Genomic DNA, 26,044 nt, shown 5'->3' on the forward strand with positions numbered 1-26,044 from the left:
GCAGATTTATATGGAGGCACTTTTCTGATTTTGACCACAGGCCTGAGGTCCTGTGGTGCAGAACAAGGGCCCCCCACCCTTTCTTTGAAGCGTCCGAAAACAGCATCAAATCCGGGGGGAGGACGAGAAGATCCACTCCCCTTCGTAGGTTCTCGTCTGTCAAGCACCACTGAAGGTCCGTCCGTTCCGCAGGACCCATCGGGATCATGACGTCCTGGGAATCGTGTCCTTGATTCCACCGGGATTTGAGTCGCCATTGAAGAGATCTCATTTTGAGGCGATTATTGGGATGAGAGGTGACCGAGGAGACGTAACCACGATTGGGAGTTCCTCTCGTCTGAGGAAAGGACTCGCGACCTCTTCAGCCTTGCTATCCTGTCGTCTGATGGGAAGGCTTTGCAGAGATTGGTGTCTATTATCATACCTAGATATACCAGTCTTTGAGTAGGTAGCAGAGAAGACTTCTCAAGATTTACCAGGATCCCTAGATCCTGGCAGTCTCAGAAGTTCGTCTCGGTGTTGAAGAAAGGTGGCCTCCGAGTCTGCTAGGATCAGCCAGTCGTCCAGATAACGGAGGAGACGGATGCCGATCCTGTGTGCCCACGATGATATTAGGTTGAACACTCTGGTGAAAACCTGAGGTGCTGTGGAGAGACTGAAGCACAGCACCTTGAACGGGTAAACCTTGTTGTCTGGGCAGAATCTTAAGTACTTCCTTGAAGACGGATGGACTGGGATCTGGAAGTACGTGTCCTTCAGGTCCAGTGTACACATGAAGTCTTGAGGTCTCACTGCAAGTCTGACCGTGTCTGTCATCTCCATGCTGAACGGGGTCTGCTTGACAAACCTGTTCAGAGCTGAGAGGTCGATGACTGGTCTCCAGCCTTCATACGCCTTCTTTACAAGAAAGAGTCGACTGAAGAAGCCTAGGGACCCATCGACGACCTCTTGGAGAGCGCCCTTCTTCAACATGGTCTCGACTTCTGCCCGAAGGGCTTGCCCTCTTGCCGATCCCATAGCAAGGGAGCTCAACGACACTGGATCCGCTGTCAGGGGAGGTAGAGATGTTATGAACGGGACGCGATATCCTTGACTGATTACGGAAATCGTCTAGGAATCGGCCCCGAGTTACTGCCACCTGGTTGCGCAACTTTGCAGGCATCCCCCTACTGGTGGACATGCAGGGGGACTGCCAATCCTAGCGTTTGTGGCCTCGTCCACTCCCCCTAGGATTTTTTCCCCCCCGGAGGACTTTTTGCCTTTCTTGTCTTTGACATGAAAGGGCTTTGACACCGTTGTCTTCACTGCCGTTACCGGTTTCGTCGTCTTGGTAGGACGTGGTTGCTGGGTTGCAGGAGGCTTATAGGGCTTAGATGTTGAAGCCCTCTGCAGGAGAGAGTCCTGGTTGGACTTCCTCCACCTCTCAGCTGCCTGCTCCATGTCCTTAGGTTCAAACAGGTTTCTCCTTAAGATGGAAGAATGTCTGAGCCTGCTTATCTCGGTGTTGGGGACTTTCTGGTGAAACCTCTCAGACACCGCATCTCGACGCTTCAAGATGGTGTTAGCCCACAAGTTCGAGACTTGGTGGGCTAGAAACTCGATGGTATGAGTGCCTGAGAGTAGAAATGTCTCCATGGCCTTCCTGGTACTTTCCTTGGATAGGTCCTTGGATCGTAGCAGGATGCCAGATGTCCAGCCACGAAGTTGCCTGCATGGCACACTTCGCTACCTTCTCCTGGCTGAGGATCTCCGTAGCCGAGAAAGTCACCTGCCGGGTGGAGAGTCTCTCGAGACGGACTCCCTTGGTAAGCTCTTCCAAAGAATGGTGCAAAGGAAGAGCTAGACAAGTCTCCTCCATGATCTCAAAGTACCTCCTCTGATGGACACGAGGAGGCGGGAGGAGTTTGTTCCCGGCGCTGGACCGGCTGGAGGAGGCAAGCTCGGAGAGCTGGCCCTCGACCTTATCTCTGGCACTCTTAACCCCTTGGGACCAAAGCAGAGCCGCACTGGCCTTAGCGGGTTTCTGAGTACCAAAGACTCGGTCCAGGACCGTGTCCTTGCCCTCACGAAGAGGAATCTCTGGATCCGAGAACCCATTGAGATTCCTCATAAGGGTCAGAACTTGCCAGAAAGCGTTTTCTGACTCCTGAAGCTCCCCTCCTGAAGGGCTGGCAGCGAAGTCTCCTGTCCCCGAAGGCTCTTCTCGGGGGGACTCGTGGACGTTCTCCGAGGGCTTGGTTGGCTCTGGTCTAATCCTCGAGGACGACTTCGGAACTGTCTTGGAGTCCTTCGACTACCTCCTGGGAGGGATACAGGACTCCAGAAGTGATGGTGGGAGGCTCTTCTCCACCCCTACCCGAGAGGACTTCTCGGCGCGAGGTGGGGTTTCCTTCATTGGTGCGATGAGGGAACGCCTCACCTCACGGGACTCCACTGAGGACGGGAAATCCTCGTCCGAAGGGGAGGGAGAGAAAGTCTGGGGGGGGAGGGAGCCTTCCTCAAAGACTTCCGAGGAGTCAACTTCGCCCTTGGAGAAGTTACCACGTCCACTCCTCCTCTCTTCCTTTTCAGGGGAGTCGAGACTGCCACTGCTTTGTGTCCCAGTTCAGAGAAAACAGGCTTGAAAGCCTGTACGACCGCTCTGACGAGGGACCCAAACCAGGGTTGTCGACTGACAGTCGCGCTGTCAGAAACTCCCTCTGGAGGGAAGGGGATCGTTCGATCCCTAGGAGGAGTTACCAAAGCAGGGTCGGCCTGAAAAGAAGAAGGAGGCAAGTTTCTGGACCTATCTGGAGAAATCCCTCCCTCCGGCAAGCGCGCTGTTCTGCGCTTGCGGGGGGGAGAGCGATGATGGTGACCTAGCCGTTCGTCGTCCTTCGTTGGCGATCGCGCTGGTGATCACGCTGGCGCTCGGGCGATTGCTCGCGCACGTAGGCGATTGATGGCGCGCAGGTGAGGGCGCGCGTGGGCGAACGATGGCACGCAGGTGAGGGCGCGCGTGGGCGCGTCGGCGAACGATGGCGCGCAGGGGCGCGTTCTGAAGATGAAGGTGATTGTTCGTGCGCGCGGGCACACAGGATCATGATGAGCCCGTAAAGGCAAACACGTAGGGGGCGCACGCGCAGGGGAAATATCCCTTGCGCGCGGGCGCACATCTTGGACTGCAATAGGTGGGCGTGCAGGGCACGCGATGGCGCGTAGGTGTCAATGCTGGCGAGCGCCGACGAGCAGGGGAAGAGATTATCTTCCCCTTTGCACTCAGATCCAAAGATCGTGGGCACGTATTAGAGCGTTGGCGCACAGGCGAGAGCTGGCGCGTCGGAGAATGCTGGCGCGTAGGCGAGCGCTGGCGATCATGGGCGCGCATCAGGAAGAGGGCGCGCAGTGGCGCGCTGGCGGGCAGGAGAGCGTTGGCGCACAGGTGAGCGCTGACGCACAGGTGAGCGCTGGCGCGCAGGTGAGCGCTGGCGCGCAGGTGAGCGCTGACGCACAGGAGAGTGCTGGCGCACTCTAACTGGAACTGGAGCGCGCTGGCGCGTAGGAGATCGATGGCGCGCAGGGGATACCCGGCGCGTAAGGGACTTAGTCTCTAGAAGAGAAAGTCCCTTGTGCCCCGAAGGGACCGATGCCCGCCTGAAAACGGGATGCATGGGCGCCCACAGCGCATCAGCAGCCAGGAACGGCGAAGGCAGGTCAGCAGGTCTAGCGGGAGGAGGGTCGGTGCGTCCTTTGCAAGGATGACCTTCCATCGAAGGAGATCGCGAACAATCTGCAGAGGTCCAGGGATGTAGATGGCAGGGTCGGTGATCGACGACGAGGTTCCTCTGCGGCGGACTGCGGGGATGACGAGCCGAAGAGGAGACTCCTTACGCCCTTGTGGGGCGAGGGAAGGCCTCTACGGCGAAGAGGAAGGCGAGCTTTGCGCCTTATACGCCTCTGTGGGCCGTAGTATCAGCAAGCTGACCAGCAGTCCTCCGAAGAGGAGTTTCTGTCAGTGAACTCCCCCGAGGGGGAGAATCACCTGCAGGAGAGACCGTTGGACTTAGATCCTCCCTCGAAGGATGTTCGGAGGGGGGAGCTAAGCCTTCAGCTACATCAGGAGCAGAGGTTTGACCTAACTCGTCAGAAGCCTCTGCCACAACAACGTCGACGATAGACAGAGGGTCGACCTCTGCTAAAGTCGGCAACTGTTTGACAGCTGCTCCCAACTTGATCATGTCAAACAGGGCTTCCTTGGAGGGCGAACCTTGAAGCCCCAAGGAAGCCCAAAGCTGCAACAAATCATGGTTAGACACATTAACATTAACATCAGAATTAATATCCTCCCCGGGGGAGGAGGAGGAGCTGCCTCGCTATGGGAAGCAACTCCCTCTCCCAAACCCCGAGATCAGTCAACAGAACTGCGGCCTACGCTACCACTCGACAGTTTCTCGGAAGAAACCGATCGAGTGGGAGCTTCGGAGAAGGTTTGGGGCATGGAAGAAGAAGCCTTGGGTTTTTCCCCTTCAAAGAACTCTTCGAAGGAGAAATATCCCTTTTGGACTTCTTCTTCCGGCGCCGGGAAAACCTCTCCCACTGGGAGGTAGACCACTTCCCACACTCACCAAATACGTTATCTCTATCACACCGTTGGCCCCTACAAAATGACATAAGGTGTGAGGGTCCGTCTCGACCGCCGACATATAAGTCCCACAAGGGCGGTCAGGTAAACTAGGACACTTCCGCATCACAGAGGCCAACTTCACAAACACTCTGTAAAAAAGAAAAAGCAAACAAAAGATCAATCAAAATGGCTGTCAGTAAGGCGAGGGTGACAGCGGACACGTCCGTCTAGCACCCGAGCCGATAGCAAAGTGAGCTCAGCACAGGTGTGTGTGAGGGGGGGGGGGGGTGTAGCAAGTTACCCTCCCCCCTCCCCTAACTAGCGGTGGGGTAGTAAACCCTTGTTAAAATTCTAATGGCTCGTCATTTCAGCTACTCCGAAAGTAATTACCCATATTAAATAACGTGGTTTGTATTTCAGTTACTGAACAAAGGGGTTTTTGAGGATCCTTTACTGAACACCATAACAAGTTGGATGCACCCCTCACATTCCTAGTGTGGGCCAAAGAAGCCTTGAGGGCCCTAACTGGGCAGAGGAGTCTTTCCTGCTCCTGACCCACTAGGTTCGTAAGGTTAGGGACCTCAAACGTCCTAGGCCAGGGTTTCAAAGGGTTCTCGTTCTTGGAGAGAAAGTCGAACCTTAAGGCACAAACCGCCTACACGCTTCTCAATCGCCTGGACCTCGCTGACCCTTTTGGCAGTCGCTAGAGTCATAAGGAAGAGGGTTTTCTTTGTTACATCTCGAAGAGAGGCTTGCGAGATAGGTTCAAATTTTTTGGAGCACAGAAACTTAAACACCACATCCCGGTTCCAAGATGGGAGTCTTAATTGTACCTGTTTTGTAGTCTCAAAAGACCTAATAAGGTCCTGCAAATCTTTATCTTGAGACAACTCTAAGCCTCTATGCCTAAAGACGGTAGAGAGCATACTCCTGTATCCTTTGATGGTAGATACAGCCAGCTTAGCATCCTGTCTGAGGTACAATAAAAAGTCTGCAATCTGGCTCAGAGAGGTAGTGGTCGAGGAAATCTTGTGCCTCTTGCACCAAGCTCTAAAGGTCTCCCACTTTGACTGGTAGACTCTTTGTGACGAGATCCTTCTTGCTCTGGCAATAGCTTTCGCCGCTTGTGCCGAAAAGCCTCGAGATCTAACGAGCTTCTCGGCAGTCTGAAGGCAGTCAGTTTGAGAGCAAGGGGGTTTTGATGATATCTCTCAAAGTGGGGCTGTCTGAGAAGATCTGGACTTGCCGGGAGTCTTCTTGGGAAGTCCATCAGCATGCCAACCACTTCGGTGAACCATTCCCTTGCAGGTCAGAATGGAGCCACTAGAATCATTCGTCCCAAATCGAGGAGAGCGAATTTTCTGACAACCAGATTGATGATTTTGAACGGGGGAAACGCATACATGTCCATCCCCGTCCAATCCATCAAGAAGGCGTCCACTGCTACCGCTTCCTCATCCGGTACTAGAGAGCAGTAGTTGGGGATCCTCTTGTTCAAGTTGGAGGCGAAAAGGTCTATTACAGGTCTTCCCCACAACTTCCAGAGGCTCTGACAGACATGCGGGTTGAGAGTCCACTCTGTGGGAAGAACTTGTCCCTTCCTGCTGAGCATGTCTGCCCTGATGTTTCTTTGCCCTTGAACAAACCTCGTCAACAGCTGAGTCCTGTTCTCGCTCGCCCAAAGGAGAAGCTCCCTCACTGTTCTGAACAGAGAGAGGGAGTGAGTTCCCCCTTGTTTCCTGATGCACGCGAGAGCTGTGGTGTTGTCTGAATTGATCTCCACAGTCTTCCCTGACACCGAGGTTCCGAAGGCCTTTAGTCCCAACAGAATTGCCATCAATTCCTTCCTGTTGATATGTCAACTGACCTGACTTCCTTCCCAAATGCCTGAGACCTCCTTGATCCCAAGTGTTACTCCCCAGCCTGACTCCGAAGCGTCTGAGAATAACACTAGGTCAGGGTTCGGTATTTTTGTAGTGAATTACATGGCAATGTAACCTAGGAAAAAAATGACTGTTTCTTATAGAAAAAATTACGATCTCTTCAAAAATGACACTCGTTTCCGTCGCAAATGAATAGTTTCAGAAATATATACATCTATATCCTACGATAATGGGGGACCCCCAGTGGGAACTCGGGGTTTTGGGTGGGGAAAACATACTGGGGAAACGAAATATAATTGTTTTCCTATAGTAAATAACGTGAATTAAGCGAATTTGATGATCGTTTCAATCGGAAACAAACAGATCAACCAATTCGGATAACTTTGAGATGCACGGTGTCACTTCTCTTACGAACGAACGATAACATTAGCAACGTTACCAATAATACACAGTGTTACCAACGTTGACGTATGGTACACAGAGTTACCAACGGCACGTTGACATTACTAAAGATAGTAATGATAGATATTTCCATATATTAAATAATTTCTCCATATAAGTTTTACTCAATATATAAAATGTACAAAAAGGGCACAGAACCTAACAAACCCACCTAACCTAGCCTAGTAGTATGACAGGTCACAAAATAACATTTGATCTACATCGGACGTTGGCAGCACTGGTTACTGTATTTTTTCATGACAATCTTTATAACGGCACCTCCAAAGTTTATCCAGATATACTGCTTTGTATTTTCCTCCGGTTATTATAATTTCAAGAAGGTAATGTATAGAGAAGAAAAGGCTTGTTTTACGTTTATATATCGATTCCCCAGTATGTTTTCCCCACCCAAAACCCCGAGTTCCCACTGGGGGTCCCCCATTATTGGAGGATATAGATGTATATTTATTTCTGAAACTATTAATTTGCGACGGGAACGAGTGTCATTTTCGGAGAGCGTAATTTTTTCTATAAAAAACAGTAGTTTTTTTCCTAGGTTACATTGCCATGTAATTCACTACAATGAAACCCAGGGTTCTTTACAAGTTTCTTAATTCTGAAATATTTTTTTCCAACTGTCCCTGCTTGTGTACTACATTTGGGGTTCCCAAAAGCTCTTAAATCTACCTATATGGTGTTTCACTTTTCTCCTCCTATTAGTTCATTTAATTCTTTTGACATTATTCCTAGGTTTCTCGTAATCGGCTAATTATCAGTTACTTTCTTAACCAAGGGTCCATGATGTTCCCTATATTCCCTAAAATGATATGGGGTATTCAAAACGACATAGTATGTAACAAGTGGGAGTGAGTGGGCTAAGCAATCTAACTGGACTAGCCTAAAATACAATACAGAACATTGTTTTAAAAGAAGCGTACCTGTGGACAAGATTCCATCCAAATAATATATGCAGGTCTAATTACAAAACACAGGCCTAAAGGCACATAGAACGAGTAATCACTCACTTCCTCCCGAGTACTATACTGTGTTTACATTTGTCAGACTCGTTCTTCTTCTTTGATAAAATTCGAGTAGTGACTGAGTAGTGAGTCAGGTCAGGACAGCATGTAACTTGCCTAATTTCATTTAAAAATAATACTGTTGAGTAAAATTTCATTATGTGAATGTTTATTATTTCCAATTTTTTTAAGTTTACAAATTCTTGTCCTTTCCAAGGTTTCATGGTCTGACCTAATTCATTATGTTGTGCTTCCTGCGGGGATGGTTTTGTACTTTCGCAGGCTTAATCCCTATTGTTTCACTTACATCATGCATTGGCTCCATGATCGTTTGTGGCCTCATAGGAGAAAATGTAATTTAAAAAGAATCTGCTGCTGGAAATTCCATTTCTAAGAGGGTTTCAACATGATCGACCGTATATGTATTATCACTTACAATGGTTGGTCTTCTTATCAAAGGGACAAAATGGTCCACCGAATCCGATCATACAAGATCATTGGGAGGCAATAAACACCTTGTCCACATACTAAACGGATTTTGAGCGAAGCGAAAAATCAATTTTTGGGTGAGATAGCCATATCGTCCTGATGGAAGGTTCCTTTAAGTAGCTTCCTAGGGTATATTTGACTACAGTGATATTCCCAGAGAATTTACCTTTAGGTCTCCAGAATTCTAACTCCTTGATCTGTAGCTGTCAGTGGGGAACATGTAGTGTTCGGAGTTTTGAATGCTAGATCACCAGTACTGTTAACAGGTCGTATATAACTTTCATATTGTGACCAGGGACATTACTTAGAGCATTGTCCATTCCGACGAAAAAAAAAAAAGTAAAAACTTTAGATTTTGAACAATCAATACATGAACCACTATAAGCTGGGGATATTAAGAGAACATTTTTGTCATTTTAATGTTGGTATATATTTCTTAATTTGATGTAATTTCTATGCAAGTGCTCTTGTCACCATCGAGTTCAATTGACACTGAACTGAACAGTTTCCAACAAGTTCCATCTGTCAAAGACGTAATAGGGATATCTGAAAGTAAAAGGAAATAATTTAAAAGCCCCTGAAATGATGCAAATATTAAATACTGATGAAGGGTACATTGAGTTTCTGAAACAGCAATATTATTTCAATTTTATGAAACTATTACACTTCTCTCACTGTAGAGTTGTTTTACAAGTGAGCGTTTTTGGTTACTTGTTACTTACTAATTGTTACTTGTAGGATTTCTAGGCCCCACTCCAGCACTTTCATGCCACTCCCCAGGGCCTCCTACTGTATAACTAGACACTATAGTTTTCTCTCACACACATCTCATGTAAATCACAGCAGTCAGCAAACATATGCGCTATGAATGTCTTGAATGTCAAAATTTTCTCTATTCCGAAATAAGTACTAATAGTGTTCACGAGGTTATTACATTATGGTAATACTCCCAGTGTAGGCTAATGGTCTGTTTTTCGCCCCGTCCGAAATTCCCTCCGTGAGAAATATGGCCCAGGATATATATCCCCCGGGGGAACTTTGTCCCAGGATAATATTCGCCCTTCTGGGCCAAGATTCCCCCTTTGCTTGGTGGAGGTAACCATTACTTCGGACGGGGGGAAAAACAGACCATTACACCGGGTCATAAAAGTAAGTCATTAATTTCTTTAATTTCAATGTTTTTAGAGTGCACAGAGTAACATTACCTCTTGCCAGTACAAGATTGTGACCTGGGAAGGAGGTCCGGGGGCTTGCCCCCTGCTAAGAGTTGTGACCTACAAGCCCCCGGCTAGGAATTGTGACCTGGGAAGGGGGTCCGTGGGCTTGGCCACGGCTAGGGGTTGTGACCTGGGAAGCAGGCCCGGGAGCTTGCCCCCCCCCCCCGGCTAGGGGTCGTGACCTGGGAACTTCTAGGTTAGGTTAGGTGGGTTTGTTAGGTTCTGTACCCTTTTGTACCTTTTTATATTTTGTGTAAAGGGTATATGGAAAAATGCTTTGAAATACACATGTTAATATTATCGTAGCATTGCTAACGTTGGCAATGGCATCGTAACGTTGGTAACGTTCCGTAACATTATATATATATATATATATATATATATATATATATATATATATATATATATATATATATATATATATATATATATATATATATATATATATATCCTAATATTTTGTCAAACTTGCCATTGATTACTTAATTCATTAATATAGTTTCTCTGTAAGGGAGGGTGGGGGAGAAATGGCTTAGTGGGCGGGGGAAATATCTTAGGGCTGAAATTCCCCCTGGGGGAATAACAGTCCGGGCTGCTTTTCCCGGGGGGAAATCGAACCTGGGCTAATTTTCTCGGGGGGAATTTCAGTCAGGGGGAAAAAATTCCTGCTACACCGGGTATTATCTGTTGTAGCCTAATACTCGACTGCCTAAAAAAAAGAAAAGAAAAAAAGTGTTATATATAGCCTAGTTACTTGTTCGATGTTTAAGATTTTATACCAAGTTCTATATTATTGGCAAGATCTTTATACGGATATATGATATACAAATCCATATTATATACAAATCTATGATATATACAAATCTAAGATTTTACTAAAATTGCGTATACGAAAATACGATGGAGCATCCGGTCATTTGATTTTGACATTACACCTTTCTCATCTATCTCCAAATGAATTAGTGATTTGAATATTAATTTCTGTTTCACTTCTGTCTCAAGTATATATATATATATATATATATATATATATATATATATATATATATATATATAGAACACATAAGATTTTACAGTTAAAACAAATCTTTGAAGTGTTTTCTTTTAATCTTTATATATTAGTAATTCTATTGTCAAATTTCTGCCGGCCGCTATTTATTTTCCCCTGGCGCTTTTTAGTCAGTTGGGCAGGTTTGCCAGGTTTTCCAAATGAGAAAAGGCCAACGTCTGATCAGTTCCAGCTTTAAAAGGCCAACCTAATAGTAGAAAAAGGCCGAAAATAGAGCATTAAAGACTAACCAATTTAATATAGGCCAAATTTAAGTATCTAGCACGATAAAAGGCCAAATTTGGAAATTTTTGACCCGAAAAAGGCCAACCTGGCAAACCTGCAGTTGGGTGGTTTTAAATATCTTTAACAAGAATTCGCCAGTCATTAAAGATAACGCCTATCATGATTCAAGACATATTTGCAAAATCAGCATGAGAGGAAATGCAACCTTTGATGTAGCCTACGTTAAGAAACTAGTGATTTTGTACACCTGATGGATTATTTATATTACCACCAGAATTCAATACAAATATTTGGCAACTTTGGTATGTTTCTTCCAATCTGTTGATTGCGGTGCATTCTTTTATTTTTAAGCTTCAGATCTATCTTACCCGCGGTGTAGGATACGGCACAGGTTTATAATTTCGTACTTCGTGGTGATTAATCTCTGGAATAAGGCACCATTGGTTAGCGTGGTAAGGAATTTGACGTCATGACTCACGATAGAATAATCTCAGTTTATGAATTAATGTTCAATTCCCAATGTCGACAGTCGAGACCCGGCCTCGGTCCTGAGTTGAGGTTTCACGACTGAAGTGTTAAAGTTGATATAAGCAACATGTTTAAATCTTGAATTCAGTTAGTGTACATTTTCACTTTCAAATTGGTGAAACTCAGCTGGGTTTTATTATACAAGGTAAAAAAAAAAAAACGCTTTATCTTTTGTGATTCAATTCTGTCTTATAAGGGCGATGAAGACTGCTTTCTATAAGTTGTGAGATAGATTTAACTAGAGTACTTTTATATAGGTACTCTAGATTTAACCTTCTGGTATCGTTTACTGCGTTACTGATGGACAGTATGATTAATTTTATAATGCTGAAAATACTGGCATTAAAGACGGTGTCTTATTTAATGTTGACCACAAAGTTAAAAATGTATAATGTAGTAGGTTGGCCAGGGCACCAGACACCCGTTTAGATATTATTATTATTATTATTATTATTATTATTATTATTATTATTATTATTATTATTACAAGCTAAACTATAATCTTGGTTGGAAAAACAAGATTCTATAAGACTAAGGGCTCCAACAGGGAAAAAAGCCCAGCTGAGGAAAGGAAGTAAATAAAATACACGCGAAGTAATTAAGTCAAAATAAAATATTTTAAGAACAGTAACACCATTAAATTAGATCATTCTTATATAAATTATAAGAACTTTAGAAAACAAGAGGAAGAGAAATAAGCTAGAACAGCATGCCTGAGAACTAATCCAACAGCGGAAGGCTTTGGTACAGAGGCTACGGAACTACCCAAAACTAGAGAACAATGTTTTGCAAACTATATATCCATGAAAAGAAATTCACAAATTTTACAAAAGATTACTGTTAATGAAGATACCATAAATGTAATGTGCATGACTAGGCTACTTTGTGAAATCAAATAATCTCCTAAAGTTAATATTATAAAAGACCTTAATACTCTGGGACGGTCATATTGTTGCTTTTATTATGATTAAGGATCTTTTGTGAAATGATATATGCACAAATCTTAAGGGGGTGATTGACATCATCGTGAACTCACTAAGCAGGATAAGACCCGGAATTGTTAATATTCATCTTTTTTATTATGTATCCTTTCCACGATTTATTTTAGTTGTCTCAATTTCTGTTTCCCATACAGCTAGTTTTCCACTTCCTGCCGTTCATGTTTGTATGAAATTATTGATGCTATCTATTTCCTTAAGTATTGTATTCTAGGATGAACTATTCACTAATCTTGAATGTAAATTGTACTTAGATTTTATATGTATCTTATTTACATCTCTCGCGTTAATTTAAAGGCTGCGTTAGTTAGAATTTGTCCATTTTCAAACAATTATTGTATAAACCAAACCTATTTCATTTGTAGGTATATACCCCTTGGGCTGTGAATTACTACTTAAATTCTTAATAGACATCCTTAAAGCCTTCTACTTACTTCTACAGAAAGATGAATTCCAATTTCTGTATCCAAATGGCACCTCAAGTTTTGCATAGGCTTAGACAATCAACGCATCTCTATCTTTTAAAACGCCCGTTCAGTCTTCAACTACAGTACTGAGTGGAGTGATACTATCCCCCCCCCCCTTTTTTTTTCAGATCTAGGGTTGTTAGCACATATGCCCCATTTCTAGGTAACCACCACCTCATGCATTCTTTGGACGAAAGAACCTCTTAAATCAGTAGAACGACAGTGGGAGGGTTTTACAATCAATGACAACCAAAGAAAGAAATATGTCACCAGGACGGCAACCCAACAACAACTTAACGACCAGAAACTCTGTCCTCGGGAACTACAAAGGACTCAAGCATCACCCGGACATAGGAAATTTGGAACAAGGGAGTCTGCACATTGTCTTTGTACAGTATCTATATTTTCCCCCTTAGTTAATGAATATCTAGGTGATTTTTATTTATGTTACTGGTATTTTATCTGGCTTCAAACATTTGGGTGTGCATGTGGAAGCATTTTTAAGCTTTGTGTCCATTTGCATTATATTTAATTTTTTGTAACATTGATGGTCATTTACTATTGTCAGTTTGCTTGCATCTTATTTCATTTTTTTCCAGTACAGGGGAGCATATTTTATTTAAACAACAGGAAGTGAAAGGGCTCACATATCTGATCGTCAACTTTACCTGGGAGCAAACTAGTAAAATCTGAGCAAGGAAGATCAAGAGAAAGCCTTGACCCTTGAGGGACACCCAAGTGCGGATCAATGACCAAGGTCCTACCTGAAGGTGATGCCAAAATAGCCTCTTCCAGTTCATTGCAATCATGAATGAATGAACAAAAGTCCATTAAAAAACACTCCAACTCAGGGTTTTCTGCCTTCGATAGTACCCGCCTAAGGTCCGGTTCATGAGGGACAGAATCCTGTGCATGCGAACACAGGGCAGCAGCCTCTAAACCACTGATCTGGTGCATCAGCTGCATGCAATGACGACCTGGAGAGGTACCATCTTTTCAACATGGGATCCAATTGTAGCCTCATTCAGAGAAAGGAACAGCATTCCACTGTCTAGGTAAAGATGGAAAGCGCCGAAGATCTAAAAGATGGCCAATGGAAAGTATACACGAGTCCACATGTGGCAATGTACAGTACTCCTGTCCCACTTAGACACTGGCTACCCAGGGAAGCCTTTGCCACAGGCACTGAGGCTGTGGCACAAAGCTGGGGACCACTTGGGTACCGCTCACCAGTCATAGTACATAGTAAATTTGGACTACGACTGGTCTTACAGGACTACTACTTGTTATCATTAAAAGAAGCATCATAATCAGAATAGGAAGAGAAAGAGAAGAATATGGAAGAAGAGCTAAAAGAGGACCAAACTTGCTTCGTCTTTGTCTTCTCTTCAAGCCGAGAAGTTAAGGTTTTAGAAACCATTGAGGAAGAAACTCCTGCAATACGATTAACCACGTGGGTTGCTTCAAAAAGAACCACAACATTGGGGAACATTGTTAATGGAGGTGGAAGGCAAACTCAATGGCATTTTCAACAGACACAACGGCTAGGGTTAAAGGCATTATGTGGGAGTGAGCCATGGCCATTGGGTATCAGGCAATAGGGTGTCAATCCCAGGGGTAGCAAGAACAAGGATGTCTGGCACTGAAGAAATTGCCATGGGTGACAGGACCCAAGATTACACTCACAGGTTTTATCAGCTAAGGGACTACCACTACCAGTGTGGGAGCCTTTTTTTACCCTCTTGGGCTTTGGTGCATTGCAGGTATCACTGCTGAGGTCACTGGGATCACACCTACAATTACTGGGGTTACAACAGGGTCTACTGGCACTGGGAACAGTCAGGGCAAGGTAGCCTTGCTTACAGCTTCATCAAAAAAATATGAGGGCCTACCTGCAAGACCTAAGATCAAACTTGACATTGGTAGCCTGCATAGCAAGAGATTGATTGATTGATTGAAAGTTTTCTGGCATCCTGACATCTAAGGTCATTGACGCCGACATAGCAAGAGAAGAGCTTCCAGTGTCTGCTCGGGTGTAGCGATCACTCAGGGAACTTTACACTTCTCCAATGCTTAAAAATCTCGCCAACGCAGATCTGAGATCTCTATGATTCCTTCTGCCGCATTCTCCCCAAGGACTGAGTCTGGGGCGGTTGACATTCTGACACTAGGAATTCTGCGTGCTATGTCAGGCCAAAGTCTGCCAACCACTATAGTGTGACCAGATCTTTCCGGCAGACCTAGGAGAAGAATTGCAGGACTTCTTCGGCAGCAGCAGAAACATCAGCAAGAGACATGGCCTCATCCTCCAGACATAATGCCGATTATGACCCACCCCGGGGCTCAGGGCATATGCATAGAAACCCTAAGAGGCTGATGAACTTTGAGGACAGGAGCTGTATAGCTTCTCCAGCACCTTTTTATGCATTCTCAAGCTTGACACTGGAGAAGGTTTAACCTTCTTCCTTAAAGAGTAAGTTTGCAATTTGATCTTCTCTCGGCACATGGGGACAACTGCTAACAATCACACCGCCTTACAAAAAATGCAGTGTGTGAGTCTACTGCTAGTTTTGCATTAAACTGATGGTAGTACATACGTTCCCAAGTATAGTATTGACAAAATTGAGAAGCATCCATAATTAGCAAAATGAATCCAAATAATCATCCACTTTCTGAAAAGTGTATGAAAAAACTGAAAGCCTTTGGTAATGTCGTAGTAGTACGTCCGTACTTGTTACAGCCGAAGGCAAAAGTTAAGTCTTGACTGGAGGATGAGCAGAGCTACTTGCCTCCACTCACCACGTATTGTTAACTACCTTGTTAACAAATTCAACAGCCATTTCAGGTTGCACAGAAGATATTTCTTATTCTAAAGGATGAAAAGTTTGTATATGTAAAGGAACAAATCCCATCGCTTATAAAGTTCATTCACATCCTTTTAGCTTACAGTGGGTCATTTGTCATATCTAACTGAGAACCTCTCAAACAAAGAACCAGCCAAACTATCAAGATCAAGAACTCGAATATTGTTTTTATGAATCCAATATTTAAGGGATTGATTTAGTATAAACCAGGCTATTAAAAGAAGATGAGATATTAATGGTTTTATTACAATAAAAATAAAATCTACAAAAAAATAGACAAAACTAGATGCTATAAAATCTTACTTAAATCTTCATATAGAATAAAATTGCTTTAAACAAGAATTAGTAAGTGAAAGATTTAGAGATGTAGTATGCAGTTGTCACTGGCTACAGTTATTCTTGAAGAAATGTGAAAATATCTTGAAAGTCAAACTCAATGACTATCGCTTTAATTAATATAAGCAGCTTCAATAAAATAGGCAATCATGCAACATTTTTGGAGGCATTTACAATACCTGTTATAGGAAAAATAAATAAGAAAACCAAGTGTACGGATAACTATGGGTGAATTAAGATAAATATAATCCCTTCCGTTATTCTATAAACAAATTAACAGCATAATTGAATCAGAAAGTGTATGTAGAAAATCTCTGCTAATAAAAGAAACCTGGTTGTCTTAAGCAGAATATTAACAATACCCCGCAGATGATGTAAGGAATATTGCACACTTCATTATTGTAGTAAAATTCTTTAGCCGAGATACAAGGAAAACTTCAGTTGTTTAACTGAGGTGTTATACCCACCACTGAACACGGGAAAAGAAAACATAATTGCTGTTCAACAGAGTATGACCCGGCTACTGAGTGCCTTGTACAACGCAGTATAAATGACAGTAAATATTTTTTGCAATCTTCCTTCTTCCTTAACATCTATGCTTTCTGTCTATAATTTTTTCCTCTGATACTTTGACCTTGCCTTAGCAAGCTCTCCATATTTTTAAACTTTATTTCTCTTCAAATTTTACCTCTCATTTTAGAAAAAATACTTGGAAACGCCAAATTCTAGAAATATGGCTCAGTTGTCTCATAAATAATAACAATAATAATAATACATGTATCGTAACAATAATACTTGTGGAACCTGACAATGGATTCACAATTCTCATAGGTCTGGGTAGTTGGTTTTGTGAAATAAGAATGATATCTTATTCAAATGATTAAATCTTTATAAAACAATAAAAGTATTAATAATAATAATAATAATCATAACATTAACAATGTTCAGAATTAATAGTCACAGCAACAAAAACTTAAACAAGTATAGCAGCTTTCACATAGATTTATTATAACAACAAAGTCCAGTATGAATAGTCACTGCAGAAAAAACTCAGGCTAGTATGACAACTTTCACATATTGGAAATGCATACAATTTATCTTGCTACCATGCTGACATCCACAGAAACGATTATTTAGAATTGGAGGTGATAACTCTTTTTCTTTGATTGCTGAACCTCTGTATAACTAAATTTAATAAATTGAATAATTATAATGCTTTTCTCAAGCACCAATATACAGGTACAGTACAGCGTAGTTTGAATCAAGTTTCTTTACTTGATGAAAAAAAACTCACAAGAATGGACAAAGAGAACAAAAATTTTTACTCCTGACTGAGACATTGATATAAAAAGGAGTTTGTGACGTATACCTGATGGCAGTAAGGAAAATAAGACGTGTTACTTTACTTAAAACTACAACTATGAATAATGCCATATCAAACAATGACATCAGCAGTCATAGCACTATTTTATATGTTTAAGCAGATTCACTGTGGGCTTCAGAAAATAAGCCATTATCAGATTAGAAAAACACTTTCATTTGCATCAACAACTATTTTTTTTTCACTCACCTTTAATAGTGAACATTTATTAATTTCATTTTCTATACACTTCACTTATCTACTAATGTATCATCCTTCCTCAATAATTTATAGGTAAATTTATGTCAAAGCACTAACTTCCATACTTTTTCTTATCAATTTGAAGTGTCAAGACTTGACACAAGAACAATTTTCATTTTCCTGTATGTACACTGATCTTTTGCCTTCTTAATAGTATGTACTTATTCCCTATATTTGCCATTTTCAATTAATGTACAAACCTTTTTTTCTCAATATCAAACTTTGTAAAGTAAAATTATCAGTAACATATTTGAAATACAAAATGAAATGGAAATGGTTGGATATAGTTATATTAAAAATCATATTTACAAGGCTTAGCTTGTCATGACTTGCTAATCCAATCCCTTAGGAGTGGCTATTTCTATCATATTTCTTAGAATGTATTAGTAACAGCTACAACATACTACTGTAGCCATAAATGTAAAATAAGTTTAGATAAAAATTAATTAGGCATGTAAAGGAGTTGCTTGAAACAATAACTGGAAAACATTTAAACACATCTTTGTTCAGTTTTGTTACTTGTATTAGTATGTTTTGGTCTCAAGATCTGTTTTCATTATTCTAGCACACCAACTGACACATGATGCCTGAGCTTCCATTATCGAATTACACATGCCATACATTAAGAGAATTCATGTCTATAGATTGATGGATAATACAGTATGTAAAAAAATACAAAGTTCCCTATTTGCTAGTTCCTATTAGACTGCTCTTAATTTTGTAATATGACTGGAAATATATCACATACAGTATAATAGAACATTAACTAAAAACTATTCATAAATTATAGGAAAGTAAAAATCACAAAAAAGGCATTTTAGCAAAGGAAAAACATATCTTTGGGAGTATGTAGGGATTGCCAAGGACTTAACTATTTATGCTAGAAAAGGGAATATTTATGCTAGAAAAGGGAATCCAGTTCAATAATATATCATCATCATCATCTCCTCCTACGCCTATTGACACATAGGGCCAAGAAATATAGTGTTTCATGCCCTAGGGACAGTGCATCAATGCGCAAGCACAGCCTCAGTGTGTATAAGGAAGACTCACAGGTTCAGGGTCTCTGGAAACCACAACAGCACCTCTTGTTCTAAATTTGTCTACTAGCAGACAGCACAACACTTTGAAAAGCAATGCTAATTGGTGGGAAGATGGCAATACCACCTTGGCTTTTGCTTACTATTGAAAGCCATCATTTCCAGATAAGAGTAGGCCTGTTATGGTCCACTTCTCTTCATGAGTCTAGGGAGTCTTATGGACCACACAATACCTCCCAAAAATAAGGTTTTCCATTCATTCATGGGGTTAGAAACTGGATGATCCCAAAGAACATGCACTGAGCATAAAAAGGTAGACTTGTAAACCCCATTGGTTCAGTTACCTATAAACACCACATGAAAAAATAGCTCACACTTACATAATTTGAATGGAAGGACCTAATGAGTCAACCCAATTACCACAAGAGAAGGAATCCGTAAAGAGGAAACTACTGTATATGTCCAATACGGCACATCTGCTTAGAGACTTCTCCCCTCTGCCCGACTTCCCCATCTAGTTGCTGCAATTGGGACAAGAACACAATGAAGCTGAATTGCTTAGATTTGTTCAAGATGCCTTATAACCACACTGTGCCCTGCCAAACTCGTAAATCTCTGGTATACAGGAGCTTCATATTTATAAAAATAGAAAAAGTTAAGAATATGTAATTCTTCTCATATGTGTTTTTTAGGATGGAAAGAGAACCTGCCTTTTCAATGAGGGAGGTCATAAAACAATGAATAGCCCATGAAGAGAGGGGCTTATTGGTGTTTGTGTTCTAGAACAGAGGGTTGTGCAAAGGCAAAATATAGAGGACCCAGTGATGTAATGACTTTTCATTCTTGGCCAGAAAGAGAAGAAACAAGTCTTTATCAGGCAATGGCTAGAAGTAAGGATGAAAACTTCCTGCTCCTAGGGCTAATGATGTTAAAAGTACTCTACTGCTTTTTAATGGAGCTCTCATTACTTGAGTAAAAAATTAAGAACACTATTGAGTAACCTGGAAATAGGAGCTAGTAAAGAAGGGTGTTGTACGGTAAAGGACAGTGATGCCATCAAACATGCCGAAATCTGAATCCACTGCAAAAGCTCATTTGAGTGGTTGCCAAAAAAGAAATGTATGACATAATTGTTAAAAGCTTGATTTTCCTATCTTCTAAGAAGTGGACTAGGAATGAAGCCAAGAAGTCTGGGTTATCTAGCATGGGGTCCTATTTCTAAAGGAGGGCCATCCATGCCTTGCACACTTACTGATATTGTTTAGGGGAAAACACTCTACAGCTCATCAAGTAATATTGTTACCTGAGAGGCCTTCTTGTAAATATGAGTATCCAAATCAAGGTGGTAAGTTTCTGGGTTAGAGTAAAAGAATAAGATGTTCTCACATTCTACTTTCTGGTACAGCTGTGTTGACAACGGAGGGTACGACTTCTGTCCCAGATGTTTCAGGAGTGGAAACTAACCATAAATCATTCACCTATGGTGTAGCCATGAACACTGATGGCCCTGTGAAGGATGATAGAATGATCCAAACCTTCAAATCAAACTTTTTAGGAGGAAGCAGACATAGTACAATAGATCAGATACTATCTGTTCTAGTCTAGGTTCAAGTCATATCTTGCAACTTTGCAACAACCCACAATCAAAGCTCCCACAATCAAAGCTATATAGAGTAAAAGTTGTGGTTCTGTGTCATCTCAAATAAGTCACTAAGAGATTCAGAACAATTTTGAGGGTCTTGTGGTAAGAGCTCAGGTTTTTAAGATCCACTATGTATCCAAGGCCATCTTATTGAACAGGGCATTCACTACCATATTGAGGGGGCTCTACAGGTAAACTGGGGAGATGAACAATTTCCTCAATTGATGGGACTTCATAAGAGGAAGTATCACAGTAATTGGGGTTCTTGAATCAGAAAACACTGGAGAATACAGATATCTGTCTGGTTGTCAAAGAGGATTTTTTTTTTTATCTGAGTTCTTGCTAATTCCCAATGCTAATGTCAGAAAACCCACCATTAGTTCCAACACATTTAAGTGTAATGGTTTACAATAAACTAAAAGAACAATTCTTTAGACACATACAGTGGGTCTCCTTTGAATGACCTCCCAACCCGACTGCCTCTTTGTGAAGGATCATAGAAATTGGGGAGAGACTAAAGGGACCAAAATATTGAGAGCCAATGGTGAGGTCCAAGGCCTATGAGAATCTTTGTGCATAGAAGAGCTAACAGGCAATGTCTGTCTTGAGGCTCTTTTTGAGCCCCTCTCCTCTGACCCAAACTGAGGTCTTTTTACCTAGTCTTCGGAACTAAATCTACTGTATTTCAGTTGCCATTTGGAAAGAGAAAAACTAAAAAAAAAAAATTCTTGACTATTGACAAGATTCTTCTCTGAGAGGCCTTGGGAAGGTTTAAGATGGATTTTGACAAATTCCAACAAAGGCCTATCCACCTGAAGATTTGTCAAATCTAGTCTTGATTTGGAAATATGATCAGGAAGCTTAGCCCCTGAAGAACTTGAATGACATAAATGGTCTACAGTAAATCATGTAAAAATTATTTCTAAGCAAACGCTTACTACAGTCTAGGTAGAATGAGATTAAAACAAGCCTAGTATTTTCCACAGGAAACAACAGACATATGTCCCAGCATCTTTATTAACCAAATAAAGATAAGGAAAGGCAAACATTAAACTCCCTCCAGAGTAAATTAAAGGTCCTAATCCACTGTGCTTAGATTGAAAGCTGAGGCTGAATCAGATGCAAAAAAAAAATTTCTGTTTCTCACAGATGAGATGAAAATAAAAAGCACTAGCTTGCTCACATCACAACCAGGGAAAAGATGTTTTTTTTTCTTCTTTCCCACCATTGTCCCTACATTAAGGGGTCAATTGCCTGATGTGTCCTCTAATACTTTCTATCAAAGGCAGCCTCCTACACCATACCTCTTCTCACCATATCCTTAACCTTATCTCGCCAGCCAATTCTTTGCCTTCCTCTCATTCTTCCCTCCCTAACAGGTTCCTCCAAAGCCCTCTTCACTCTCTCCCCACCACCCATCCCAAACACTTAGTCACACCACCTTAGTCATGACACTTTTATCACCTCTGCAATCTTTACTACACCTACCATTCTTCTTATTTTATCTTTTTCTATTCTTTCAAGCAGTGATATCCCCATAATCCACCACAGCATTCTCATATCTATTCTCTCAAGCTTTGTGTTCTCTTTCCGATCCATGCATTAACGCCTGGCTTTATTCCTGTGCTATTGATCTTCACTTTTAGCTTGATTGACATTTTCTTGTCTCATACTACTCCTGCTACCTACCTTCACTTTCCCCAGGCTGCTTTTATCCCATTCTCAATATCAGCCTCACATCCTCCCTCTAGACTTATATTAAATCCCAAGTATCTAAATGGTTCCACCTGTATAATGTTCCTCATTTTCAGTAGCAATCACCAAACCATCTGCATATAGCAACTCCCACAAATCTTCATTTCTGATACCTTCACTTAACACATCCATGACCAGTACAAATAAACATGGGATTAATGCTGACCCCAGGTGTTATTCAACACTAACTTTAAAGGTTTCTGTTTCCCAAACTGCTGTTATTACTTTTGTCTTTGTTCTTTTGTACATTATCTCAAGCCATTCTACCTAACTTCTCTGGGACTTTCCTCTTCCTCAAGCACCAAAACATAATTTTTCTTGGGATTCTATCAAAAGCCTTCTTCAAATCTACAAAGCATAGATGAGCTTCTGGTTTCCCTCTAGCCTGTGTTCATGCAAATGGATTTTTTTTTTATAAAGATAGTATCCCTAGTCCCTCTCCCCCTCATGATGGGTTCTAGTGGTAAACAAATGCCCAAGTGGCATTGCTATTTTCCCAATTATTAGTAGTGTTTCTTAATGAGTCATGTGTTGTCATAGGTGCTGTGAGGGGTTTTAAGATCATAAATCTGTAGGATAGTCTTTTACACAATCGTCTGTGCTTACGCATTGATACACTTGCCCTAGGTCCGGGGAGACCACATTTCTTTGGTATATTCGGTTGCATTGGATTACCTGTTCTAGCCTAAATAGGAAAGTCCCTGGGAACACACACTTCCTAACCACAAAATTGACAATTATGGCACTGAACCTCTTTCTGGATACATCTACAGATACAGAGAAAGAAAAATAATATAATAGAACATTAATGATACATTAAAGTTTTGTAAATAGTATAACTTCAATTAAATTTTTGAAAAAACACATATAAATACAACAACATTATAACATTTACACTGATAATGACAAAATCGTGCTTTACGTATACCTAATACAAGACGAGGTACATAATTTATATAGAATAAAAGAAGTGCACCAGACAAAAGTAGATTTTTAATTTGTCAAAGCAACAAGCAAAAAGATATACACACAGTTTGATACAAACATAAGCATTTAATTAAGTATTTCCAATCATAGTTATAAGGATAAAATGACTACCTTGGATAATAGGAAATTTTAGATGAAAAATGCCACATAAATTGAAATAAAATCTAGTTAAGTATTATTAGTATTTGTAAAAGCCTTGCTTATTAAATCACTAGTTCACTAAGTCCAAAGGTACAGTTCATTATTAAGCCATACAATCTCCCAGTAAATTAGATATTTCAAGGAACATTCTTACATTTATCTGTTAATATTTTTAGGGAATTATTATAAACCAGGATATGAAACTTTCACACTAAACAAGTTATATTTCTCTTTCTTTTACCAGTTGAAATTCTTTTCCATTTACTTTTCATCTGTTTCCTTTAGTCTCTTCCCACCTGACTACAGTTTTTTTCATCTTACCTTGCTCCCATTTTCATTGATCATTTAAAGAGTAAATCCTTTGAATAAGAGCTACAAGAGTTAAGAATCATATTCCAATAGCTTTGATAAATTACTTGATAAAAGAAACAACCCTACCTAGCAAGAATGATACACATATGTACAGTATGTCAATGAATAAATATTCTTTTATATATACAGTATTGCCTTCCTATTTTCATCTTGTACACATACACTAAGTGTTAGCATGGGCAACTCATCATATTATGAAAATAGTTCATCCAAGTCACTGAAATAAAAGTTTATTCTCTCATAGGGCTGCCCTGGTCCCCATTTAGATATCCACTTACCAATCTGGGATGAATGTTTTAATAAAAAAAACTTAGATAAAAATATACCTTTATTGTGAACCAGCTTAGTTATTTCTACTCAAACATCAGCTAATTAACAGCTAAAATTAAATTAATATTGTAAATCAAGCAAAGAAACTATAATTATTCACATTTAATAGAACCCAATTTGTACACAGCTAACTTTTGTACTAACTCCTTGCATGTCACTGTGCTTTTAAAAATGGCATAAAAAGCAGTCTATCTAAAATCCACTGTTCTGTAATACATCATAATTTTACAGTTCTTTAATATTCTTGAAAGTATTTTGTAAAAGAGATTGATAACTTTGTGCTCCAATGTAGAGAGAAATGAGTTACACACTTCCAGCTTAATTAATACAAAGATAGTTTCACAGTATAATTTTTTCTGTTAACAGAAAATTGAATCCAAGGTCAGTGGCTGTTGAAAAAATTGAAAAATCCCAAATCACAGAGTTATTTATTACCTCACTATTAAGGGCTTACCACCTACAGAAATTCACAAGGATGTGGTTGGAAAACTAAGGGAAAATGTCCCTTTGTACAACATGGTTAAGAAAATGATAGCTGAATGAAAAAGAAATATTGGGAAAAGGTGGGAGATGATAATAATCAAGGAAGGCCTGCTATCATCACCACAGGAAAACATTGACAAAACGAATACGATATTATATCTGTAGATTTGTGGCTGACAGAATATTATGCTGCTACCAAGTTAGGTATCTCAAAAAAACACTTAACAAGCAGTTACCCAAAATGTTCAACAGATAATTAAGGTTTCAGCTTGTTTTACAAAACTTTGAAGACCTGATCAAAGGCATAAGTGTAACATATAAAGGAATAATCAGGGTAACCTGGAAGACAACAACAATCCTCTCAGTTCATGTCCTAGGTCAATAGTCCCATAGGCAGAAAGAGAAAAAGCAAGAACACTGGCGAAACGAGAATAAAGGATTCTGATACTGAAGACTGATCTATAGGTATTTCCTTAGCAATTTGTGACCATGAATGAGATTTGGGTTCACCAACTTCAGCTAGTAGCTAAAGAACAGTCAAATCAATAATAATAATTATTTCAAGGATATCTAGTTTCACATAATTCAAAGACAGTGATGTCAGCAGATAAGGTGAATGCTGGGAATTTTTGGAATGCTGGTGGATTACCTAGAACAGGCTCCAACTAGCACCAAACCATATTACGTTAGTGTAAACTCAACACAATAGAGAAATAGATGATAGGGTAGAGCTCATATTTTCAAATGGATTTCCCCACTGTTGCCACATCTCCACAGATCATCAGCCTGCTCTCTAACCCCTCCATATCTCTCTCATTTTTTTTTATATCTGTTTTATGTAAATTGGTGTACTGTACTGTCAAGTACAGTATTTCCAAAATTTTTTTTCTCTGTCATATAAATTGGCGTATTTCCAAAACTAACTAACATATTCTCTCTCTCTCTCTCTCTCTCTCTCTCTCTCTCTCTCTCTCTCTCTCTCTCTCTCTCTCTCTCTCTCTCTCTCTCTCTCTACAGTATATATATATATAAACCGATGTACAGTATTTCCAAAATTATTTCTCTAATGCTCTCTGTTGCTATGCGACATACAAACCCTTGTCCTTTAATTATGGAGATTGTTTTGGAGCAAGCTGGAATCGGTAACTGAAGTTGGATAAGGAACAGTTATCTAACTTCCGAGGGTGCAGAAATGACTCACTTTTGTTTCGGTCACTGTTGTGTGCAGATGTACAAAATGGCTCCAACCAAAATTGTTAATTCTTACTCCTTCTAGCGTGGATGCTGGAAATAGATTGGAAGCAAGAACTTTGTGTTTGCTTGGGGAAGGGTGGACGCTGCAACCACTTCATGGCGAAGCTGTCAGTAGATCCCCTGTCACTCTGTGCCCCCTTGTAGGGGGAATGTCTGTTCCCAGGCATCCTATTGTCAATCATGGCCTCCGGCGCAGTGGCAGGCATATGCCCTGAAAAGGGAGAAGTGAACAAAGGAGTTTGTCAGATTCAGACTGGGTAACACCCAAGAAGACAACTGC

The 26,044-nt window shown here is 41.0% G+C and overlaps 1 protein-coding gene across 1 annotated transcript in view; it reads right to left on the reverse strand.

Moving 5' to 3' along the window:
• Positions 1 to 26,044, reverse strand: part of LOC137639222 (zinc finger protein 721-like) — a 159,394-nt gene that overhangs the window by 58,688 nt on the left and 74,662 nt on the right. The window contains exon 7 of the mRNA XM_068371521.1: positions 4,605 to 4,752. Coding sequence (XP_068227622.1) covers positions 4,605 to 4,752 — 148 coding nt within the window. The remainder of the gene's footprint in view (positions 1 to 4,604; positions 4,753 to 26,044) is intronic.

Source organism: Palaemon carinicauda, chromosome 1 (assembly GCF_036898095.1).
Source record: "Palaemon carinicauda isolate YSFRI2023 chromosome 1, ASM3689809v2, whole genome shotgun sequence".
Lineage (NCBI taxonomy): Eukaryota > Metazoa > Arthropoda > Malacostraca > Decapoda > Palaemonidae > Palaemon > Palaemon carinicauda.